Source organism: Lepidochelys olivacea (genome assembly GCF_965140295.1).
Source record: "Lepidochelys olivacea isolate rLepOli2 genome assembly, chromosome: 27".
Lineage (NCBI taxonomy): Eukaryota > Metazoa > Chordata > Testudines > Cheloniidae > Lepidochelys > Lepidochelys olivacea.
This window is the reverse complement of record NC_140437.1, coordinates 12,852,023-12,873,498: the sequence shown is the minus strand read 5'-3', so window position 1 is coordinate 12,873,498 and position 21,476 is coordinate 12,852,023. Positions and strand designations below refer to the sequence as shown.

Here is a 21,476-nt window from a genome sequence, read left to right as displayed (position 1 = left end):
GGAGAAAGGGGAATGAGTTTCTTCCCCAAGATGCACTGGGGATCTGATGGTGTATTCTGTGTCTGTCCTGACTGCAGGAAAAACCCTCGTATCCCAGAGCCCATTCAACTGCCTGTGGTTCCGGAAGGCAAACTGTCAGCAGCGTCCTCCACATCATCTTTAACATCCCTCAGGTAGCTTGCGTGAGGGCTCCGGCTGGGGGTGTGGGCTCTAGGGTGGGGCCAGAAATGAGGAGTTCAGGGTGCAGGAGGGGGCTCCGGGCTGGGGCAGGGGGTTGCGGTGAGAGGGAGGGGGGAAGGGCTCTGGCTGGGGGTGTGGGCTGTGGGGTGGGGCTGGGGATGAGGGGTTTGGGGTGCAGGAGGGTGCTCTGGGCTGGGACCGAGGGGTTCAGAGGGTGGGAGGGGGATCAGCCCCTGGGGCGCAGGAGGAGGTCAGGGGTCCAGGCTCCAGGCAGCACTTACCTCAAACAGCTCCCAGAAGCGGTGGCACATCCCCCCTTCCAGCTCATACATGGAGGTGTGGCGCTGGCCAGGCGACTCTGCACACTGCCCCATTGGCAGGTGCCGCCTCCGCAGCTCCCATTGGCCGTGGTTCCCGGCCAATGGGAGCTGCGGGGGCGGTGCTTGGGACAGCGGCAGCATGCGGAGCCCCCAGCTGCCCCTACACATAGGCGCTAGAGCAGGGACATGCTGCTGCTGCTTCTGGGAGCCACACGGAGACACGGCAAACGTGGAGCGGGGTAAGCTCCTGCTCCCCAGCTGGAGCTTGAGGGCCAGATTAAAACATCTGATGGGCTGGATGCGGCCCGTGGGCCATAGTTTGCCAACTGCTGGCATTCACTCCTTGAGTATGGTTACATATGATTCTGTCACTCTCTCATTTATACCCACAACAGTTCCAGTGGAGCAGTTGGCAACATCAATGCCAAGGTGCCTATCGCACAACCTATGCCGCCCTCACTGCCTCTTCCATTGGACATAGACACAATGCCTCCTCCTCCCCCTCTGCCTCCTGTAGACATGCCCGAACCTTCACCCATTGGTTTTGAGATGCCGCTCCCAGATGTCCCGCCACCATTCGCCATGCCAGGTGGGGCTTGTATTTGACACAGCTTATCCTCAATCAGCTAGCAACTAGCGTGGTATCCCTATGCTGAGCCGTGCTGGGAACTTTGCACCATCAGTGCCCAAGCGTAGCACTGGGTTGTTACAGGCAGAACTGGTTGAAAGAAGATAGAAAACAATTTTTTGGGGAAAAAGATGAAATGTGGAAGTTGCTTCCATTTTGCTTCAAAGCTGGTTTTTCGGTTAAATTTTTTTCCACAAAAGTGTCTGAAAAATTGTGAATTGTCAGAACATAACGGTTTCCCCATGCCCACCTCTTTTGGCCACTGCGTGCAATGAAATGAGTGAGCTCTAGGTTTTATCATCATTGTGACTCTGTAACCTTTTCCAAAGTTGGGGCTGTTTTTGAAAGTGACAGCATGGCACAAGTGGCAAATGAACCCCCGAAACTGCGCTCTGTAACTTTTCGAAATAGCCCCAGCTTTTCCACATAAAAGTGGCAGAGTTTGAGTTTCATTTTTCCTTTGGCCATGCAATAACCTTCCCCCAGCTGAGGAAGTTCTGTAAAAGTTGAGTGGCAAAATAATGAAGAAAAAAAAGAAGTGGGAGAAAATAGAATAAAATCAACCTAGATATCACTTATTTGATTGTATTCAGTAACAAAAAGGGTGGAAAGACTGAAAATTCTTTTTTTGTTTTGTTTTATTTTATTTGAACACTCCCCCCCCCCCAAAAAACAAAAAAACAAAACAAACTCAAAGTTTTTTGGTTTGGAAAAAAAATACCATTACTTGTTGAACAAAAATTTTGTCCAAATCTCTGGGCTCAGCTGTTGCCCCTAGGACCTCAGCAAATCTCCACTTACAGGGTGAAATTGCTGTATCAGGTGCATTCACCACTTAACAGAGGAGGCTTAAGTGGGACCTATGCAGCACCTAGCCCATGTGCTGGCTCTCTGTATAGGGGTCAGTTGCACTCCCAGTGAAGTTATTCTATGGCAGAAAAACAGATATTCACTGGAGGAGGCTTCCCTAACTGATCTGTTTGCTCCAGTCGCACAGTGGTCAGCCCCACGTGTTATGCTTTTTTCTAAATCATGAATCAGGCTCCCACAAATTGATAAGCTTAAAAAGAATCCCATTTGGGTTCCTTCTGATTTCTGGCGTTGGAGGCTGAAGCGGCCCTGCTGTCAAGCTGTTCTCCACCGCCACGAATCACCATTTTTTAAAAATGAAAGCTGTGTGTCCCGGTTAAGATGATGCCAGGTGGCGGGGCTTCCAGACAGCCACCGAGTACCAGGACACTTGGGATAAAAACAACCACGGCTGGCAACGCTTGACCTCTGTTTTGCGATTAGGACTTCATCCCCCTCGTGATTCTCTGGGGATTTTTCTGCAGATGCCGACTTCCTGGAGCTCCCCCCTCCGCCCCTGCCAAGCTTGACAGACTTTGAAGATTTTGCCCCTCCTCCTCCTCCTCCTCCTCCCCCCCTGGGTACAGAGGAACCTGCGTGGGCGCCAGACAGCTACTTGGAGAAAGGTATCTTGTCCCCCCGTCACTCTCCCCGCTTCATTTGGTTGCAGCAGTGGGGTGGGGCAAGCTATCTTGGCTTTAGCAAAGCTTTTGACACGGTCTCCCACAGTATTCTTGTCAGCAAGTTAAAGAAGTATGGGCTGGATGAATGCACTATAAGGTGGGTAGAAAGTTGGCTAGATTGTCGGGCTCAACGGGTAGTGATCAATGGCTCCATGTCTAGTTGGCAGCCGGTGTCAAGTGGAGTGCCCCAGGGGTCGGTCGTGGGGCCGGTTTTGTTCAATATCTTCATAAATGATCTGGAGGATGGTGCGGATTGCGCACTCAGCAAATTTGCAGATGATACTAAACTGGGAGGAGTGGTAGATACGCTGGAGGGCAGGGATAGGATACAGAGGGACCTAGACAAATTGGAGGATTGGGCCAAAAGAAATCTGATGAGGTTCAATAAGGATAAGTGTAGTGTCCTGCACTTAGGACGGAAGAACCCAATGCACAGCTACAGACTAGGGACCGAATGGCTAGGCAGCAGTTCTGCAGAAAAGGACCTAGGGGTGACAGTGGATGAGAAGCTGGATATGAGTCAGCAGTGTGCCCTTGTTGCCAAGAAGGCCAATGGCATTTTGGGATGTATAAGGAGGGGCATAGCGAGCAGATCAAGGGACGTGATCGTCCCCCTCTATTCGACATTGGTGAGGCCTCATCTGGAGTACTCTGTCCAGTTTTGGGCCCCACACTACAAGAAGGATGTGGTAAATTGGAAAGAGTCCAACGAAGGGCAACAAAAATGATTAGGGGTCTGGAACACATGACTTATGAGGAGAGGCTGAGGGAGCTGGGATTGTTTAGCCTGCAGAAGAGAAGAATGAGGGGGGATTTGATAGCTGCTTTCAACTACCTGAGAGGTGGTTCCAGAGAGGATGGTTCTAGACTATTCTCAGTGGTAGAAAAGGACAGGACAAGGAGTAATGGTCTCAAGTTGCAGTGGGGGAGGTTTAGGTTGGATACTAGGAAAAACTTTTTCACTAGGAGGGTGGTGAAACACTGGAATGCGTTACCTAGGGAGGTGGTAGAATCTCCTTCCTTAGAAGTTTTTAAGGTCAGGCTTGACAAAGCCCTGGCTGGGATGATTTAATTGGGGATTGGTCCTGCTTTGAGGAGGGGGTTGGACTAGATGACCTCCTGAGGTCCCTTCCAACCCTGATATTCTATGATTCTATCTGAATGGGAGGGGGGCTACAGCTCACCAGCCGACCACCTGGTCTCATTTATTGATTAGATTCCTTGGGCGCTGATAGCCTAGTGGCATGTTACATTGTAGCCTGCGACCTAGCTCATCGCTTGTAAAGGGATCAAAGGGCTAATACTCCTCCGCCCTCCCCTGTGCTTCTGAGCATAAGCAGATGAAGAGCTGTGGTCAATTAGGGAGCATCACCTGATGGATAGAGTGGGCAGCATAGTCTTGTAGGTAGGGCTGGGACTTAGGTGACCTTCCTAGTTCTGCCACTATCCTGCTGTGTGTGGACTTGGGGAAAACCCCCTCCCCCACAGCCTCCGCTACTTGAGTTTCCCTATCTGTGAGGGGGTTCTGCGCATGAAAAATGCTGCATCGGAGCTAATGATCTGTAGTTCTGGAGCCTGTCTTTGCCACTGCAAGGTGGAGCGTCTCTCTCCTTTCACAGCTTCCCCCCAAATCAGCATCGGGTCAGGAAACCCCATTGCGGAGGAAGTCCTGATTTAAACCGACCTGCTCCCACCCTCTCACTCTCTCCTCCAGACCCTTTTGGCTGACTTGCAGCCCGGGCAGTGCTTTCTGACTGGGTGCAGGCTTAGAGCTCCCACCCATGTATTTTCACAATGATCCTGGCTCTGTTTCCTTCCTTCCCATTCTGAGCTCCTCCTTCCCCTTTCAGTGGTGACCCTCTACCCCTACACTCAGCAAAAGGAGAACGAGCTCTCGTTCCCAGAAGGAGCCGTCATTTACATGACCCGGAAGTACTCGGACGGTTGGTGCGAGGGCGTGACCAGCGAGGCAGAGGGGTTCTTCCCAGGCAACTACGTGGAACCTTTCTGCTGCTGACCCTGCGTGGATGCAGGAGATGAAACCACTAAGGACCAGCAGACGTTTTCCTCCTTCACCCTTCAGGGTTAATGGAGCCCATTCTCTCTGCCAAACCAGGGAGGCCACCTCCACTGCCCCTGGCTACAGAATTTATCACTATCCATTTACAATGCAGATTGATCAGATTATAGATTCCCTATTCCCCGTCCTGCGCTGGGGTACAGACAGACCCACCTCCCTGGCAGACGGCGACAGGGAAAGGTAGCGCTCCGCATCCAAGACTTATCAGGAGCAGCTTTGGAGGCCCAAGAAAGTGCCCTGCTTTGACGCTGCTACTTTCAGGTCAAATCTTAGTCCCCCAGAGCTCAATGCGAGTTTTTCCATTGCTTACCCCTGGGGACCAGGCTTGAAGCCTTTAACCTGAAATCCCTTTGCTTGAGGCTTTGATTATTTCTCAGCTCTTTTATTTCCACCCCCTGCACGTGCACCATGATCAGAGGATCCTCTCCTGGGTTCCCCAGGGAGCCTGCAGCCAGTCCCTCCCCCTCACCAGAACGAATGCGGCTGAACAGCAGAATGCTGTTGACTAGCTGGGAAGGGAGTCCGAGGTAGACGTGTGGAGTGCTCGGAGATTCCCAATGCTCGGGGCTGCTCCAAGGCTTCCCCGCTCATGAGTCCTGCAGTAGCTTAGAAGGTGCTGAGCAGGCTCTCGTGGGTCTAGGGAAGAGCCTTTTCCCCAGCAACTGGGATAGTGGTGCCCAAACACAGAAGCAGTAATGGGCAAGAGACTGAATCTCAGTTCCGACAGTCACCTGGTGACCTTGGGCAAGTCTAGTTTCTCAATTTGGAAAGCAGGCACAGTGCTTCCCTGCCTCACAGGGCTGGGCTAGAGATTAATGTGGGCGCATGGAGTGCCTTTGGCACAAAGCGTGATGGCAGAGCGACCGGCAGCAGCCTAGACAGGCAGAGACACGAGAAATGGAAAAACAACTGGGGAAGGTGGTTGGAAGATAAGAGGATGTTTTGCAATGAGCTTTGGCAACGAGACTAAGTTGTATAAACCAGAGCCAGTGGATCCAGGCTCAAGTGCACAGGAATAGCCCCCTTGTTTCCGGCTGTGTAAGGATACAGAGCCATGTAGTACCCTATCAGGTTGCTGCTTGGAGTATTATGAGCCTTGTCCCCAAAATGCAAATGTCAGCAGAGCTGCAGCTTCTGCTTTGCCTCGCTTGATTCTTTACTGAAAAATGGCAGCTGATTGCCTTGAGGTTTAGAGTGAAAGAAAGGCAGCTCTGCCTTTAAGCCCCACCCTGGGCCTTGCCTCATGGAATTTTGGGGGGCAATCCATGCTCTGAATGTGCTGGGGGGACCCACCTCGCTGATGTCTCACAGCACATTAGAAGTAGAAAGGGAGGCTCATTGAACCTGGTCCCCTCTAATGCCAGGTGCTGTTGAGAGCATTAGTGAGCAGGTCCTCTGCTGCGTGCTGTTGCTCCTGCCTCCCAGCTCCCTCACTGCTTAGATAAAAGGTACCCACTTTTAATAAAGAGTTCTAAAAGCTTGTGTCTCCCCCGGCTGTAGTGGATGGGTGGGAATGTCAGCTGCAGGCTTGCCCCTGCTTAAATATAGCTGAAGTGTACCAGCAACACACCTGGAAACGAGGGGTTAACGTACCTGCAATACCTTTTGTATTTTTTTTTGTTTTAAGGTGAGGTTTCCAAAGCGGGGAGAGTGGATCATGGGTGGTTTATGGTGCTGGCTCTCCACCTTGTTGCCAGTTGCTAAACTGCAGACAAAAATAATGATCTCTGGGCCATTTAAAGCCTCCTCCAAGAGCAGCTGGGTGATGAGGGAGGGGAATTAATCATACACCTCCCAGCTGGGTGTGGGAATGGCAAAAAAGGGAGAAGGAATCTTCCAAACAGCTGGCTGTATTATTTTCTGCCATGGGCACGCTCCATAGACCTAGCCCTACTCAGTCACTTTGCCCTTGGCCTGTTCTGTTTAGCCCCCTGCTTCATGAGCGACAATGAGAAATTAACACGTATGTCCTGGAACTCGGGTAGGTAAGTGATGAAGGGAAACGTGTGGAAAAGGACAAGCTCCAGGGTCTACTTAGCCTAAGAGCAGTCAACAGAAAACTCTCCCCAACTTGACAGATGACCAACAGTTACATCACCTGTGCAATGTTTGCCTTTGGCCTAGTTGTAGCACCTTGGGGCCCCAGTCAGAGACCAGCCCCTTTGAAGTCAAGTATTTACAGGACTCAGCCCCTGGTAACATCTGGGTGGATGTGTGGTAGCTTTTAAATGAACAGCATCATTGCAAGGAGTCAGACTCCACAGGAAAAGCCAGTGGCTGATGGAAGTGGATTAAACCTCCTAACTGCCACGTTTACATCAAATGGTCCCAGTGCTAAAAAACACTCACCCTTCCCTTCATGAGGGTATTTGCCTCTGCACCTGCTAATTAAACCCATTTTACTGAGGGATCTAATGAATATGCCAAAGTCCCAGTGAGCCAGGAACAGATCTCATCAGAGGCCCTGCTCCCTTTTCCTGGACCACAGCAAGTCAGTCGACATAATTACCAGGCTTTGCCAGGAGTAAGACACATGACTAGTGGCTAGTGCTAATGGGACCTCTTCCTAAGCTAGTACTCTGGTTTCTGGCACCAGGAAACATCACTTGCTCCCCCTTCCTCCCCTACAGAGAACCCGCTCCCCACAGCCTACCTTCCTTCTTCTGCGTCCTGGGCAGCAGCCCATCAAAGATGAGTGACTAGAGCCAGAGACTGCACAAATGGCTTCTCCAAGTGCCACCCGCACTGCTTTCAACAGCCCCAGGGAAAAGCTGAGAAAGTGAAGTCACAAACCTGTAGTCGCCTGGGCATGTGCATATAGAGATATATATTAATATATTTATGATCGTTAGGGGCAGGTGGGGTGTTCGTTTAAATGTCCACATCAAAATACAACATGCTCAGCAAATTCCAGACAAATGTTTTGTACCTGCTGTTGATATTTACTAGATAACGTTCTGATATTTGTTTTAAAAAATTCCATGGCTTTACGTTCCACATGATTGGAGGGAGGAAGAACAAACAAACAAACTGCAAAGAGGAAGGGAAGCTGGGGCAGCTTTGGTTAGTTCTGTACTGCGCAGAGTTTTGGTCAGGGCTATTGGCTTTGGAGTAGACAGGCTGCAGTTGATCCCGGTAGAAGCCACCATCATGGGCAGTCAATGCTGTGGCTGCCCCTGCCGAGTGCAATCACGGGGTAGTTAATACTGCGGTTGCCCAGGGAGAGAATACTGACAAGCAGAGTGGAGAGAGGCTTTGATCCTCTAGCAGTCTGACCCCCCAGGGGATGCTAAACACCACAGGTCCCCTTGCAATCAACAGGAGTTTCAGCACCTCTAGGGATCAGGCCAAGGAAGCGGCTCCATCCTAATATAACCCCCATGCCACGATCTGACCGGTGATTAGTCTACGGCACAAGGAGAGCTTGGTTTATTCTGCTACTTGCTGCTCCACGTGCACTGGAAGCAGCCCGTAGCTTGGGAGAAATAGCTCTCCTGGGTGCTGTCCACCAGGCATCTCAAAATTGCCTTTCAGGAGCTGCTTCAAAGCACAGCTGCAGCACTGCAGTTCAGACAGGGCAGTGGTTAGGCTAGATTTTAAACTAGTTCAATAAACAGGCTTTGGGATCCAGTATGGACATGGGCTACTGAGCACAAGCAGCTGATGAGTAGGAGCTTCGGCTTTGGAAATCAGCTGTGTGTGTAAAAGCATTTGAGGAGGGATGCTCACTTTCATGCTTAAAATAACAACAGAGAAAGATGTTTAAGTTACTATGGAGAAATTTCTGCCCTGGGGGAGAAAACGAAAGCAAAATGGAAGCAAAGTGCAAGGACTTAACCCTGACATCAGGACATCCAGGAATGGTAATCCAAATTAACTAAAGGTGCAAGTTAAAAGTAGATTAGTTAAACTGCATAAAACCCGTGTGGGCACACTGATTCAGAATTAAGGTGGCCTTACTTCACTTCAGTTTAATTCACGTTTGAATTAAGCTACACCAAATTAACGCCACTTTAGTTCAGAATGAGAGTATCCACGCCGGGGTGTAATGGGATTTTAAACTACTCCACTTTACTTTCCTGAGTATGCTTGTGCAAACAAGCCTCAGAAATCCAGATTCAGTGGAATGTTTTAAATGCAAACTAGTTATATTTTGGTGGGGGACAGGGCTTTCCAGCTACATATCACACACTGCCCCCTACATCTCATTATTCCACAGCCCTTTCCTACTGTGATCTGCTCAGAGGGGACAGGGCTGGGGAACTGGAGCCTTGGGGGATTTTCAAAGGTCAAAATGACAGTGATGTGCCTAATTCCCATTGGCACTTGTGGAAAATCTCACTTTTGCTTGCTTAGAAATGTGCTTCAGTGAACCACCCGTAATTGGAAACCTAAATCAACGGTGTCCTCCTAACCCCACACCTGAATCTGGTACCACACCCATGTCTTCTTGTTGTAGCAGCCTTCCTGGAACAAGGGGATATGGGCAGGGTGGCTCTATGAATAGAAACTGCCCCTGATTAGGCTTCCACCTGCCTCCTGGACAGAGACGAGCCCCGACAGGGATTCTCAGGAGGTCAGTTTCAAGTCACCTGATGTGGTGAGAAGGAACAGAGGGGTCATGCAGGGGGTGATGACATAGGTGGACCCCAGCTGCTGTGATCAAGTTACAGATTCGGAGACCTCTGCCCTGGGGCTAGCGGGAGCATGGGCACTTCGTAGCCGCATGAGAACTAGTTTGTTTTTGTTTCTTTACAAAAATTAAAGAATCATTTGAAAAAAGAATTCAAGGTGAAGGTAAAAATAAAGATCTTGGATGAACACCCACTCTCCTGAACGGGTGTGCAAACTGCATAGAGAACACCTTGTCTCCAGATTGGGAGGAGGGGGGAGAAAAGGGGATCCAGAGAAAGTGCTTTTTAAAAGAAAAAAAAGTAGGGGCCGGGGGAAGAAATCCAGAAGTTCAAAGAGTCCAACTTTGCAAAGCTAGAAATGGAGTCACATCAGCCACTGGGTATGGAGATGCTCCTGAACCTCCCACTTTCCTGCACACTGCCCCCAAGCTGCCTCAAGGGCAGCAGGAGTCTCTTCTGAACCATCAGTCCCTCTCAGCATTTCCTCTTGAGGAGCTCCTGCAGATAGCGGCAAACTTCTACAGCCGAATCCCAGGGAACCACACTGGCCTGGAAGGCTCTGGGTTGCTTTTTCTCCATCTCCTGGGTCATCTGGTGCATGGGGTAGCCCTTCCGCGGGAAAGCAATATCTGTCGAAGTCAAAGCCACGGAAGGGCAGAAGTCATTGGCCCCGTCCCCGACATAGAAAATGCTCTCAAATTCGGCTCCCTCCTGGGCCCGCTCCATCAGGTACTCAGTGAGGATTTTGCGCTTACACATGTTTGCGGGGCACTGGGGGCACTTGTGAGTGTGATAGGGCCCCAAGGTGAGGTAGCCCCTCTTATCAAACCCAGAGGGGTTGCTAAAGATTTTGCGGAAGAGGGAGTAGACACCGGCGGCTCTCAAAGTGCACTCGATGCCAAACATGTTGGCGTCGGAGAGGAGGATGATCTCAAACTGGTCTTGGTTCTTGGAGAGGAACTGGAAGAGCTCTGGCATCCCAGGAGACAGCGGGATGTTCTCATAGACCGTTTTGTAGTTCAGCATCTTGACCCCTTGGTCTCCCAGGTACTCGAAGACGCGCTGCATGTACTCGTTGTAGAAGCCATCCCGGAAGGTCTGGCGGATGTGCTCTGGAAGCGCCTGGCCTGGAGCGGCCCTGATGATGGAGTCATCGCTGTTCTCATTGATGATGGTCTCATCAAAGTCAAAGGCTAGGAGGTATTTTGGAGGCTTGGGGGCAGCCATGCTGACACCCTGTGAGTTGAACCAATGAGACATGTCAGTTACTCAAGACAAGGGAGAACTCTTTACCCCAGACACCCTGGTGTTGTTAATGGAATCAATCTGACATGGGTTGAGAGCGATCAACGTAACGCTATTTAGGTAAAACAGGGCCATCTCTCCCTCTCTCTGTGTATTTTTCTATCCTAGCTGGGGACCTAATCTGTTCCTTGTATATCCTAACCCTGACCTAAAGAGGCTTACATGCCCTGTAAAGAGACCATTTTGTCACTCTTAATCCTGGACTTCCCTGCCCTCAAGACATGCCGAGTGGCGTACTGGACTCCCTCTCACAAGAGGGTCTAGGTAACCCTAGGGCGGCACTTTGACTCCACAAACCAGCAGCTGCGTCATCTGTGTGTATCTGCCTCTCAATAAGTTCCAGTCACTGTGCTGGGTTTACATGCAGAATAGTACGTGGGGAGGTTGCCCCTTAGAGCTGCCAGATTTGCAGGCTCACCCTGGCCTCCGAAAGCCAAGCTAGACTCTTGGGCATCGTCCTGCCACTGAGAGGTTCTGCAGGTCGAATTCTGCTCCCACATGCAACTTTCATCACCTTCAAGTTTTGGGTCTGATTCACCCCCCAAGTCATTCCATTGACACCAGACATGGGCAGTGGCCCTCATGTCTTCAGTTACCCAGGTGCAGCCCCCAGTGCCTCAAAAGAAGAGGGGCCCAAGCATAAGGGAGCACAGCGTCCAGCCCTGCCATTTGAATGCAGCGAGCAGAATTTTGCTGTGGCACATGAGACAGGACAGAATGCAGCTCAGTGTCCCAGAGCCACATTTTCTCTGTAGGGCTAAGTTTAAGTACTGAAGTGGCAGAACTGTGCTTGCTTGGAACCCCCAGACTTAAAACGGGACTCTGCAGGGGTGAGACTCTGACCATGTGGAGAGAGACAGGCAGGCTTGGGGCCTTATTTCTGTCACCAGAAGCCAGCAGCTGTGACTCTGAATATGCACAGGGTGAGTCGATCAGCTGAGCCAGCTTTGCAGCCACTTTTCAGGGCAGGATTGCGCACCAGTGACAGGGGATCTTTATTAAAACAGCTGCTTCATAAGCCGGAGAGGGAGGAGGAGACAGCCCTGTACAAAGAAATCAAAACGTTGGAGAATTGCACTAACCTTAAAAAGGCATCGCAGCCCAACACCCTCAAAGCACCCGTTCATTTTAAGGACACCACTCGCCAAACACCGCTTTTCCCGCTGCTACAGTTTCAGGCTCCCTTTGTGCTGGTCACATCACTGCAAACCACAAGGGTAATTTGGTTAACAACCACTTTGTAGGCCCCCTTGCACTTTAGGGTACTGTGTCAAAAGTCACAACAGATTGCTCCAGTTCCAAAGGAAATAATCTCCCCTCCCTGTCCCGGATGGAACATGCTGGCCTCCAGCACCAAGAACTATAACAGTTATTGTGCAGAGGAAGGGCTGAGTGAGCAGGGAGAGATTGTTTAACGCAGCCGATCCCTCTTAACCCCTTCAGATGCTAAGGGCTTGTCTACACTGCCTGGCATAGGTACTCCAGAATAGCTTTCCCAGGTGGAAACACTCTTCCCAAATAAAAGTGACTTTATTCTGTAATAATTACTGTGCTCACAAGAACAACAAGTATCGGGGGTAGCCGTGTTAGTCTGTATCCAGAAAAACAACTAGAAATTACTGTGCTCACAAGAGAAAGTCACTTTTATTCTGGAAGAGTGCGTCCACATGAGCTATTCCAGGATAGCTATTGGAGAACAGTTATTCTGGAAGAGCTATGCTGGTCCATTTCCCCATGTAGACAAGCCCCTTAAGCAAAGTGAAAACCTAGGGGAGCATAAAATGCACTGGGCTGTGCACTTACTCTTCCTGGGTTCTGCTGACCCCTTGTGGCCGGTAACTGTAAAAACTGGGCTCTATAAACAGTCAAACCTGCTGGTAATTTTCTGCTGTACTGAGCACCTGCAGCTCCTATTGGAGTCTAAAGTATAAATGGGTGCTCAGTGCTCCTGGGAAATCAGGCAGCTGTTAGCCAAGGGACTGTTCTGGGGGAAGTGAGCATTTGTTGCTCAAGAATTCTGATTTGATGGGGAGTGAGACTTCAATCAAATTTCGTCGGCTTCCTGATCCAACTTTTTTTTTTTTTGGTGGCCTCAAAATCATTTCTTTTAAGTCTGTTTTGTTCTAAATCCAGTTTCATAGATTATTCTGGCCAGAAATTGTACTAGGAAGAGTTTTTGCCCTGAACCCTTGTGTTGAACTAATTGCTGCTACTAGAATAAACAACACAAGTTATTTGAACACGTGAAAGTATTTTTAAGTGTAAAGGGACATAGACAACTAAAGTTAGGCTCTAAACATTGAAAACATGGCAAGCATTCCTGCACCCAATATTGCTGCACTAAGAACTTGAAAATGAAACTGACTATAAGCAAAAGTGAAACTGACCTCCTTGATTTTCATTGTCCAAGAAGAGAGAAATGCAAAAAGTAAACAGTACAAACATGAAAAAAGTCATTTGGATTTTTAGAAATTCTTTTCTTCTTAACAATGATTTAATACTAGTGGGTAGCAGAGGTGAGGAAATGTTTGTTTACATCTGATTAAGTGGACAATGTCCCTTTAAAATAGCTTCTATACATGTTCAGCAGTTATAGGCTATGCTATTTTATACCAACTTTCCATTCACAAAATTCTAACCAGCGAGAGTCTCTGGAGAGCCAGGGCCAAGAATTAAATGGTGGGGAAATAATTTCAGTCTAAGCCCAAAGAAGGTGTTAAGATATCAGCGTGAAAGCGGCAATGAAAAGGTGTTGGAAGGGACGTTAATATGTCTCCATAGAAAAGAGTTACTAGTTAAGCTACACCTAAGGGAAAATGGGTCAATCCACACAGATGTGGGAAGCAAACCCGTGTTTTGAAAAGCTCTGCAGGGGCCCAATATTTCTGTGTTTACTCACATGGGTAAGGGCTGACAGATCAGACCCTCGGATTCTTTAAGCTTAGCATGTCAGATTACACACGGACATTTAAAGTCAAGAAAAATAATTACAGTAAATAAGCAGAGTTTTTTTTTAAGTCACGCCTTTCACTGGAAGATCTCAAACACCATGCACACAGTTGCCTCCTTTGAGCTAAGTGTTGTTACACAGCAGAAAAATCCTGGTTCAGCAATAAGTGAAAACAATTGAGTCAGTTAATTTCTATTCTTCATCCCATCCATGAACAATAGTTCTGAGGTCTGCAACAGTGTGAGCCAAGGAGATCACACATCGTGATTGTCTGCTTGTCCACAGAGGAGTTCTTGGAAAGGTGGTTGCTTCTCGGGAGATAAAATTTTTCTCTTGGACTTCCAACTTTATCTTCCCCTTAAATGTGTTATTTTCTGTGGAACAACTTTTGAAATTTGTGGCCACCATGGGGAGAATTCTAGCTACTTCTGATGAAGGCTGCACCATCCAAACATATGTAACAATACACATATCAACCTCATGTCCATGAAGGTAAAACAGTGCACTGGGATCAATAAATGTTGATACTCACTGCAGTGTCACCCCTCCCCCATTTTTACATAGGGGCAAGTGAATCATGGACACATTTAGGCTGAAGTTTTCAAAGTGCCTAAAGGAGTCAAGTGTCCAAATTCCACTGAGTTTCAATGAGATTGGGTGCCTAAGAGAGGCAAGCATCTTTGAAAATCCCACTCTAAATGACTTGACCAGGGCCATATAGGGAGTTGGTGGCAGACCCAAGAACAAATCTCCTGCAGAAGTCCTGGCTCCGGCTTCTCCTCTGTAACCACTAGCCCACACTCCCTCACCCCACAGCTTCATCAGAGAAGCTAGACTAATAAGTTTCATCAGTTATCATCAGTATCCCCATCAGTTTCCCCATCTGATGATACTTCTCTTCTGTAAAATCTTCCAATTAAAAGTGCTAATTTTTATTATTAACCCAGAGGTTGTGAACATCTTGCCATTCTCATATTGCTAAATGGGCTAGGTCCTGGCTAGCGTGAGAGGGAGGGGAATGGTACGGAACAGGGGTTCATGTTATGGAAGGTTTGAGAACCACTGACTCAGCCAGTTTAGAAATGAATTAAGATCATGTCTGGTAAAATCCATGTCAAAAGCTGGCTCAGTCTGTGAGCAGGAGGGGAGACCAGAGAAGAGAAAAACACTGTTTAACAGGAGTCTCTCTTCTCTCTGTCCTGAATTACCCCATCTAGTAAAGCAGTGAGCATGTGTAATGTCCGGTGGGTGAATCAGCAATGCCACATGTACAAAGCATGTGTACATGGTCACGAGCCATTGGTTTTGGATTTGCCAGGGGTTAACCACAGAGAGAGAGAGAGAGAGAGCGCGAGCGAGCTGTCCACAACCATCATCTTCCTTCACAACAGACTCAGGGCTTGAACCAAAGGTTAGTCTTCCTCCTTGCGCCCCACCCCTACCTTTTTGAAGCCAGATGTTGGTTTGGCTGGAATCAAACAGGCCCACGTAGCACCAGCTGCTGGCACTTATTGGTCACGCAGAATAATAGTGTGGTCAGTGTTAAAACAGAAGGGAAATGAGGGCCTATGAACTCACAGTCAGCACACTACTTAGTTTTTTAGGCTGGCATTTCATAAGAACCCTGCTATGCACTGGTACTGCAACTTTTATCAAAAGGCTCTCAAGCGGGTATTACCCCTGTAAGGAAACGGACGCACAGAGAGATGAAGTGACTTGCCTAAGGACACACAAAAGTCAGTGGCAAAGCTGGGGATAGAATCCAGGTCTCCGGACTCCCTGATCCTGTACACTAGCCATTATACCACATTGTCCCCCATTTTGCCCCAACAACAGCCTTGGGCTCCTCTTGAAGGTAGGCTGGATTGCTGTTAAAGAACTTGTGGGTTTTCAAAACTTAACAACTGTTGTCAGCTTTCCTTTAAGAACTTTCTGCTTCGTGGCTGGACCAAGCATGGAACCTTGGGTAACACTCTCGCCAGAACTATTTATATATTGCAATGACTCACCTAAGGGCTGCTTCCTGGGTGGTTGTTCTTCCACCTTCTGTAAAAAAAAGTAGTCCCTCCAAAATAAAATAAAAGTGGCCGTACTTCCTAACATTATTCAAAGCCTGAATGTTGAAACAGAAAATAGAACAGAAGTTTGCTTATTAATTGCGTGAAATACTGTTTTTTGGAAAAGGTTTAAAACAAAATTAAATTTGGGGCAAGGCTCACGGTGCAAAGTGGGGCAGCCATGGAAGGAAGGTTCAGGAGGAATCTGTCTCATGGAGAGGAACTGGTCATTGGGGGAGGGGGCAGATGGAGCTTCTCCCCATGGTCCCTCACCTTTTTTCACCCTGGAGTAAAGAGAGGAACATACAGTACCTCCAAGCCTTCCTACAGGATCCTCCTGCATTCACTGGGGGGAAGAAAGGGCCAGCAATACTCCTCCCCTTGACTATTTCAATTACAGTGCATTCTGGGGAAACTCTGTGCCCTCCTGTCATTCTTGTTAACCGAGGGCCTAATCCTGTAAAGGGGTAGACATGTGAACCCTGGGAGTATTAGGAGCAGTCCCTCACCTGCGTAAGCCTTTACAGGATCAGGCCCATAACTAATAAAAATCACATGAAGTCGAGCCTGCATAGGATTTACGCATGTGCCTACGACTTTGTGGGATGAGCCATTTATTTCCAGAATCTAGAATCGCTGAACTTTGGAATCATCTCAGGCCATATAAATTTCCCAAGGAAGAAATAAATAAATATACAGACCATTAAACGTTAAGTGCAATTGTTTTTCGGGATTCAGTCACACTGTCCCTGTGCTATCTATTCTCAACTCGCTTTGGTCACATCATGTAAAACAAAAGATTAAGACTAAACAAAACTCTGTTTCTCCTGAATGCTTGAAACAATGGGGGAGCTTTCAGGTCCTAAGGGGCCACAGGATCCAGATCCTCAAACCTACTTCCTCAGGTATCCCCCACAAAATCAAAATCGAGACAGAGAGAAGCAGAAGACTACTTATTGTTGCCCCGAATGCAGGCAACTGAAAAACCATGTCCTCCTCAGCCCGTTGTCAATTACACTAATATTTTTACATGCTAGAGGACTCCAAAGGTGACCAGAGAGCCTGTTTGCCTCACTGGATACTGTTGCTTTTCAATTTATGGGTGACAAGCACAGAGGCTTAGGAACAAGATTTTCAAAAATAGGAGCCTAGAATTAGGTACCTAACAATGGAATTAGGGTTGGATTTTTCAAAGGTGCCTATGTGACTTCGGAGTACAAATCACACTGAAAGTCAACACATGTGCCTTGTGCTCTTAAGATGTCTCAGTGCTTTTGCAAATCCTACCCACAGGAGGGTAAGGAACTAGTCTGATTTTGAAAGTTGCCAACACCCACCAGCTTAACGTCATCAGAGGCTGTTGGGTGTTCAGCACTTTTGGACATCGGGGTAACATTTTCAAAAGCATCTAAGTAACCCAACATCAGTGGGTCTTGGGTGCTTTTGAAAATTTTACCCTAGCCTGCTTATTTAGGAGCCTACATAAAGAATTAGGAGTCTAAGGTTTTAGGCTTCGGACCAAATGATTATAGTTTGTTTTACTTCGGCTCTTTAAGAAACTGAACACCATGACCCAAGCTATCTGGGAACTGAATTCCCACCCGCCCAGATGAACAACAAAAAACTTACACAAAAACCAAAATTCAACCCCCCCAGATCTGGATAGTTTGTGACACTACCAGAGGGTTAAACAGATTTGTGGAAAGCTCTAGGTCAATGCATTATCAGGGTTACATTTTTAAGATGCCCCACAGAAAATTAACCACCAAAATATTACATTAAGCTCAGTGGCTTTTGCAGCAAACATTGAGGCTACGTGTTTGATTTAGTAATAGATCTAAAAGTGCCTATTTCTCCAGTTTTGGTGTCATGTGCTAGATGCCTCACAGGGAAACGGAGGCATATGTCAAGTTGGCTCAATTTTGAGTGGCATGTCACTTGCCCTTCAGAGGCAGCACTATCTGTAAAGCTACTTTAAAACATGGTCTTTCCAGTTCGTAATATGTAGCAAAGTTACTTTTTAATTTTGACATTGTGAGTTTTCTTTTGGTGCTTCATTTTTAGGGGAGGGATTTTAATTTACAGCGGATTCAGTTTAGTAGGGAGCTTCTACACGTAGCGTTCACTGTTGATCTCTCTTTTAAATATTCAGTACAGTTTGAACTATCTATTCCACACGCACATAAAATCAGGCCAGATGGCAGCTGGTTTGTGGGAGTCCCACAGAAATGCCTGACCCAGAAAAACCTGGAGAAGAACAAACAAGAGGGAGGGGGAAGGGAAGCAGGGAGTTAAATAAATAAAACTTTGTATAGCAAAGTCTGTATTTGTATTATATACTCCATAAACCTGTGGGACACCCTGCTACGGAAAGAGGATCACCTAGGAGCTATATTTAAGGAGTCTGGAATAGAGTATTTTTGGACACATCTCAGTCCAATGCTGTTCCTGTCCTCTCCCTACCCCAGGCTGAGGGATGAATATGCGTAGTTTGGCGGTACGGTGTTACTCACCTGAGGCAGAGGGCAATGGGAAGAGGCAAAGAAAGCAAAGGAGAACAGGATCAGGAGTCAGAAAGGGTATTCTGGAGTGCATGTGTGTGCAGGGGAGGGTAATGGGGTAGAATGGGACTTTGGAGCAGTGAGTGTAAAGATAAAAGGTACCCGGAAAGGAGCAGGAATAGGATATTAGGGACATCAAAGAAGTCCAGACCAGGGCTGAGCCAGAGAGGGTGTCAGAACCCTGTACACATGGATTGGGTGCAATGAATGCAGCATTTCCAGCCCCTTCCCGCAGAAAGTACTAGGGTCCTTCCTGGACTGGGACCTAGTTCATCAGCGTATTGACACCTGCTAAACGCTTTTCTCCAATACCAACCCCTGGATCATTGTTCCTGGACCCCCACCCTCCATCCTGGTATTGGTCCAACTCACAACCCATTGCTCCTAGGCACCAAGACCCCTTCTGGTACCAGTGCCAACTCCTGGTCCACGCTTCCGGGATCCCTCCCCCCATCTCCACCCTCAAATAAAAAAAACAAACAAACCCCCCAAAACTTCTGGTTTCAGAGTAGCAGCTGTATCCGCAAAAAGAAAAGGAGGACTCTGTAGCACCTTCGAGACTAACCAATTTATTGGAACCCAAGCTGTTGTGAGCTACAGCTCACTGCATCGGATGCTGTGGCCCAGGAAAGCTTAGGCTCAAATAAATCTGTTAAAAGGTGCCCCAAAAAAACTTCTGTTACCAGTGCTACGCCCAGGCCCGCCGCTTCTGGGGGCGCCTCACCCCTCCAAGTACACGAAGGGAACCAGCACCGCCTCCTGGCCCATTGCCCCCCAACATCTACGGTACCGGTCCCAGCTCTTGGTCCATTTTGCCCCCGTAACCCCCCCCCCCCCCGTCTAGTACAAACATCACCTCTTGGGCCCATTTTCACGGTCCCTGTGGAACCCGGAACCGTCCCCCCCCCCCGGCTCATCGCCCCTGACCGCCCCGCGCGGCTCCCGGGGGCCAGCCTGCGGACTCACGTGCCATGCCCCGGGGCTCCTTCCCTGGGCGGCTGTCTCCAGCGCCGGCCCGCTCCGGCGCCAGGGGGAGGCTGCAGCTGTCCACGGCAACGTTTTCTTCCCTTCTCCCCGCCCCGCTCGGGAGCCTTGCCCCGGTTCGGGCGGATCAATGGGAAACGCGGCGCCTGGCCTCCCTCTTTGCCCTCGCCGCGGGCGGGCGGCTCGGCCCGGCCTCCCACCCCGAGCCGGCTCTCCGGGCTCCCGCCGCCCCGGCCCCTTTAAAGGGAGGGACACGGGGCCCGGCGCGGCTCCAGGGGACAGCCGCAGGGCCCCGCACGTCACAAACGGGCCAGCCAATGGCAGCCGCGCCGGCGCGGATCAAAGGGGAACGGGAGGCCGCCGCGGAGCAAGAGCATCCGAGCCGCCCCCCCGCCCGCCGCCCCAGGGGCCGGGTCTCTGCCGCTCAGGCCCCCGCTGCACCGCCCGCCCCTCCCTGCGGATGGGCACCGCTGCCCCGGCGCAGGGATGCCAGCGAGCCCCGCACCCGGGCCCCCCCCCCCACAGAGAGAGAGGCCTCCGGCACAGGGACCCCCCCCCCACAATGCCCGCCCGCCCGCCCGCGAAGGGGCCGGGAGCCTTGGCAAAAGGCAGCTAAAAACGACCGGAGCCTTTTGCGCGGGGTTCGGCGTGTCCCCCCCCGCCCACCTGGCTTCCGCATGTCCCCCACCTGGCTTCATTCGATCTGCATTGACGGTCAGTACAATTACAGGCGGGAGGCTGTCCTCGAATCGGTCCCCGCTGCAGCTCTGAAAAGGTCTGGAAACATCGGGCTTGCAGATAGGGCACAGCAGGCAAGGCTGCCCACTTAGGCCGGGCAGGGCTTTCCCTAAAATGCTAACAAAAAAAAGAAAGAAAACAAGTAAGGCAAGCCTAAAACCCAGAGACTGCAGGAAGTGAAGAAAGCGACCTTAGCCTTTTTAACGAGCCTGGGAGGTGATGTGAACTGGGAAAAGGAAAGAGGCCAAATTGGGTAAGAAATACATTGACTTAAAACTCTTTTGCCATCAGAAACACAGATGTGACCCTCGGTACTGTAGCGCTCTAGTAAGACATTTGTACACCTCTTGCGTCCCATCAATTTCTGTAAGCGTTAGATCTTTGGACTCTTTTATATTTAAGTCAAAACCCTACAACATAGCTCCCTACAAGATAGCCAAAGATAAATGATAGAAGTCAGTGTGCTTCACTGTACGTATTTCTTCCCCACAATTCATCTCTCTTTTTTTGGTTCAATTTTAACTTAAAACGCCCAGTGAAAAAATTGGAGACCAAAAGAACACAAATACGCTCTCTTTGGCTAAACAAGTTGCCCACAACTGGGCAATGGTCTGGTATTAATGGCTAATTTTAGATCTCAACTCTGCCACAGAACAGGGGATTACAGAGAACTCTTCCAAATCAGTCTTCTACAACTGAAGACACATTAAACAAGTTTGTCCACACCCTAAAATATTATCAACAACGCTGTAGGCGGTGCCCTAAGTATCATCGTTGGTTTTGCAGGACTTTTTAATTTGTACCATGGGCTTCAAAGATAAAAGAGAAGCTTGTTCTAAAATTGGAAGGCATGGGGAGAGAGGGAGGGAGTGGTCAGAGCAACATGACATTAAAAACCAAATAGGAGAAGGTTACAGAAGTATTTTTATTTTCTTTTAAACCAAGCTTCCAAAAATGAAAGGACCAGACCAAAATCCAAAAGGATCCCCCCAAACAGCACAACTCCCTGGACCCTGAACCCTACGTTTTGATGGTGTCACTGTATTAGACAGCATACATTACACAAAGCGGTTCTGAATTAAGCTCGATCCCCCTACACTTTCAAACCTTGGCTTGGACTTCCACACTGAGCAAATTTCCCCCTTTTGGTAACAGGGGTTCAAGGTCCACAGGTGGGAGCCATATCAGGAGCCCTCTGGCAGCCAGGCCGCTGGAGTTTTGAGCACTGCCTTGATCTGACCCTGCTGTTAGCAAAGGTTAGGTAGCACAGTACTTCAAATGCTGGTGGCAGTTGATCCACACTAAAATTTCCAGCGTTGCTACCACTAGTGGTAGTTACCATCATTGGCTGGTGTTGCCGACAATGGAAACTAGTGAAGACAAGTCCACTGACTCCCTTCTACACTCAACCTCCCTTACACTTAAGTGTAAAGGAGTCTAATTAGCATGCCAAGGAGTCAGAAGGATGTGTAAACTAAAGTAGTCAACCCCCTACTTGACTTAAACC

At 49.0% G+C, this 21,476-nt stretch overlaps 2 protein-coding genes across 10 annotated transcripts in view; one reads left to right on the top strand and one right to left on the bottom strand.

Moving 5' to 3' along the window:
* Positions 1 to 7,457, top strand: part of ABI3 (ABI family member 3) — a 41,197-nt gene extending 33,740 nt beyond the window's left edge. For 3 of the 4 annotated variants that reach the window (XM_084615571.1, XM_084615569.1, XM_084615568.1), the window contains 4 exons: positions 78 to 173; positions 896 to 1,089; positions 2,463 to 2,603; positions 4,511 to 6,220. In XM_084615571.1, coding sequence (XP_084471697.1) covers positions 78 to 173; positions 896 to 1,089; positions 2,463 to 2,603; positions 4,511 to 4,677 — 598 coding nt within the window. In that variant the 3' untranslated portion in view covers positions 4,678 to 6,220. Of the gene's footprint in view, positions 1 to 77; positions 174 to 895; positions 1,090 to 2,462; positions 2,604 to 4,510; positions 6,221 to 7,370 lie in introns of those variants that run through there. The other variant, XM_084615570.1, reaches the window with a different exon arrangement.
* A 2,382-nt stretch (positions 7,458 to 9,839) lies between these two features.
* PHOSPHO1 (phosphoethanolamine/phosphocholine phosphatase 1) lies at positions 9,840 to 20,216 on the bottom strand. Of its 6 annotated transcripts, XM_084615575.1 has the most exons (5): positions 19,214 to 19,496; positions 15,849 to 17,933; positions 15,639 to 15,742; positions 11,762 to 11,881; positions 9,840 to 10,610 (listed from the first exon to the last, which is right to left on the bottom strand). In XM_084615575.1, the coding sequence occupies exons 4-5, from the start codon at positions 11,804 to 11,806 to the stop codon at positions 9,849 to 9,851; spliced, it is 807 nt and encodes a 268-aa protein (XP_084471701.1). In that variant the 5' UTR covers positions 11,807 to 11,881; positions 15,639 to 15,742; positions 15,849 to 17,933; positions 19,214 to 19,496; the 3' UTR covers positions 9,840 to 9,848. The 6 variants fall into 6 exon arrangements, with proteins under 6 accessions (XP_084471701.1, XP_084471700.1, XP_084471703.1 ...); XM_084615574.1 differs by having other exon boundaries at positions 15,639 to 17,933; XM_084615577.1 differs by lacking the exons at positions 15,639 to 15,742; positions 15,849 to 17,933; positions 19,214 to 19,496 and adding an exon at positions 19,898 to 20,216.
* Between the last annotated feature and the right edge of the window lie 1,260 nt (positions 20,217 to 21,476).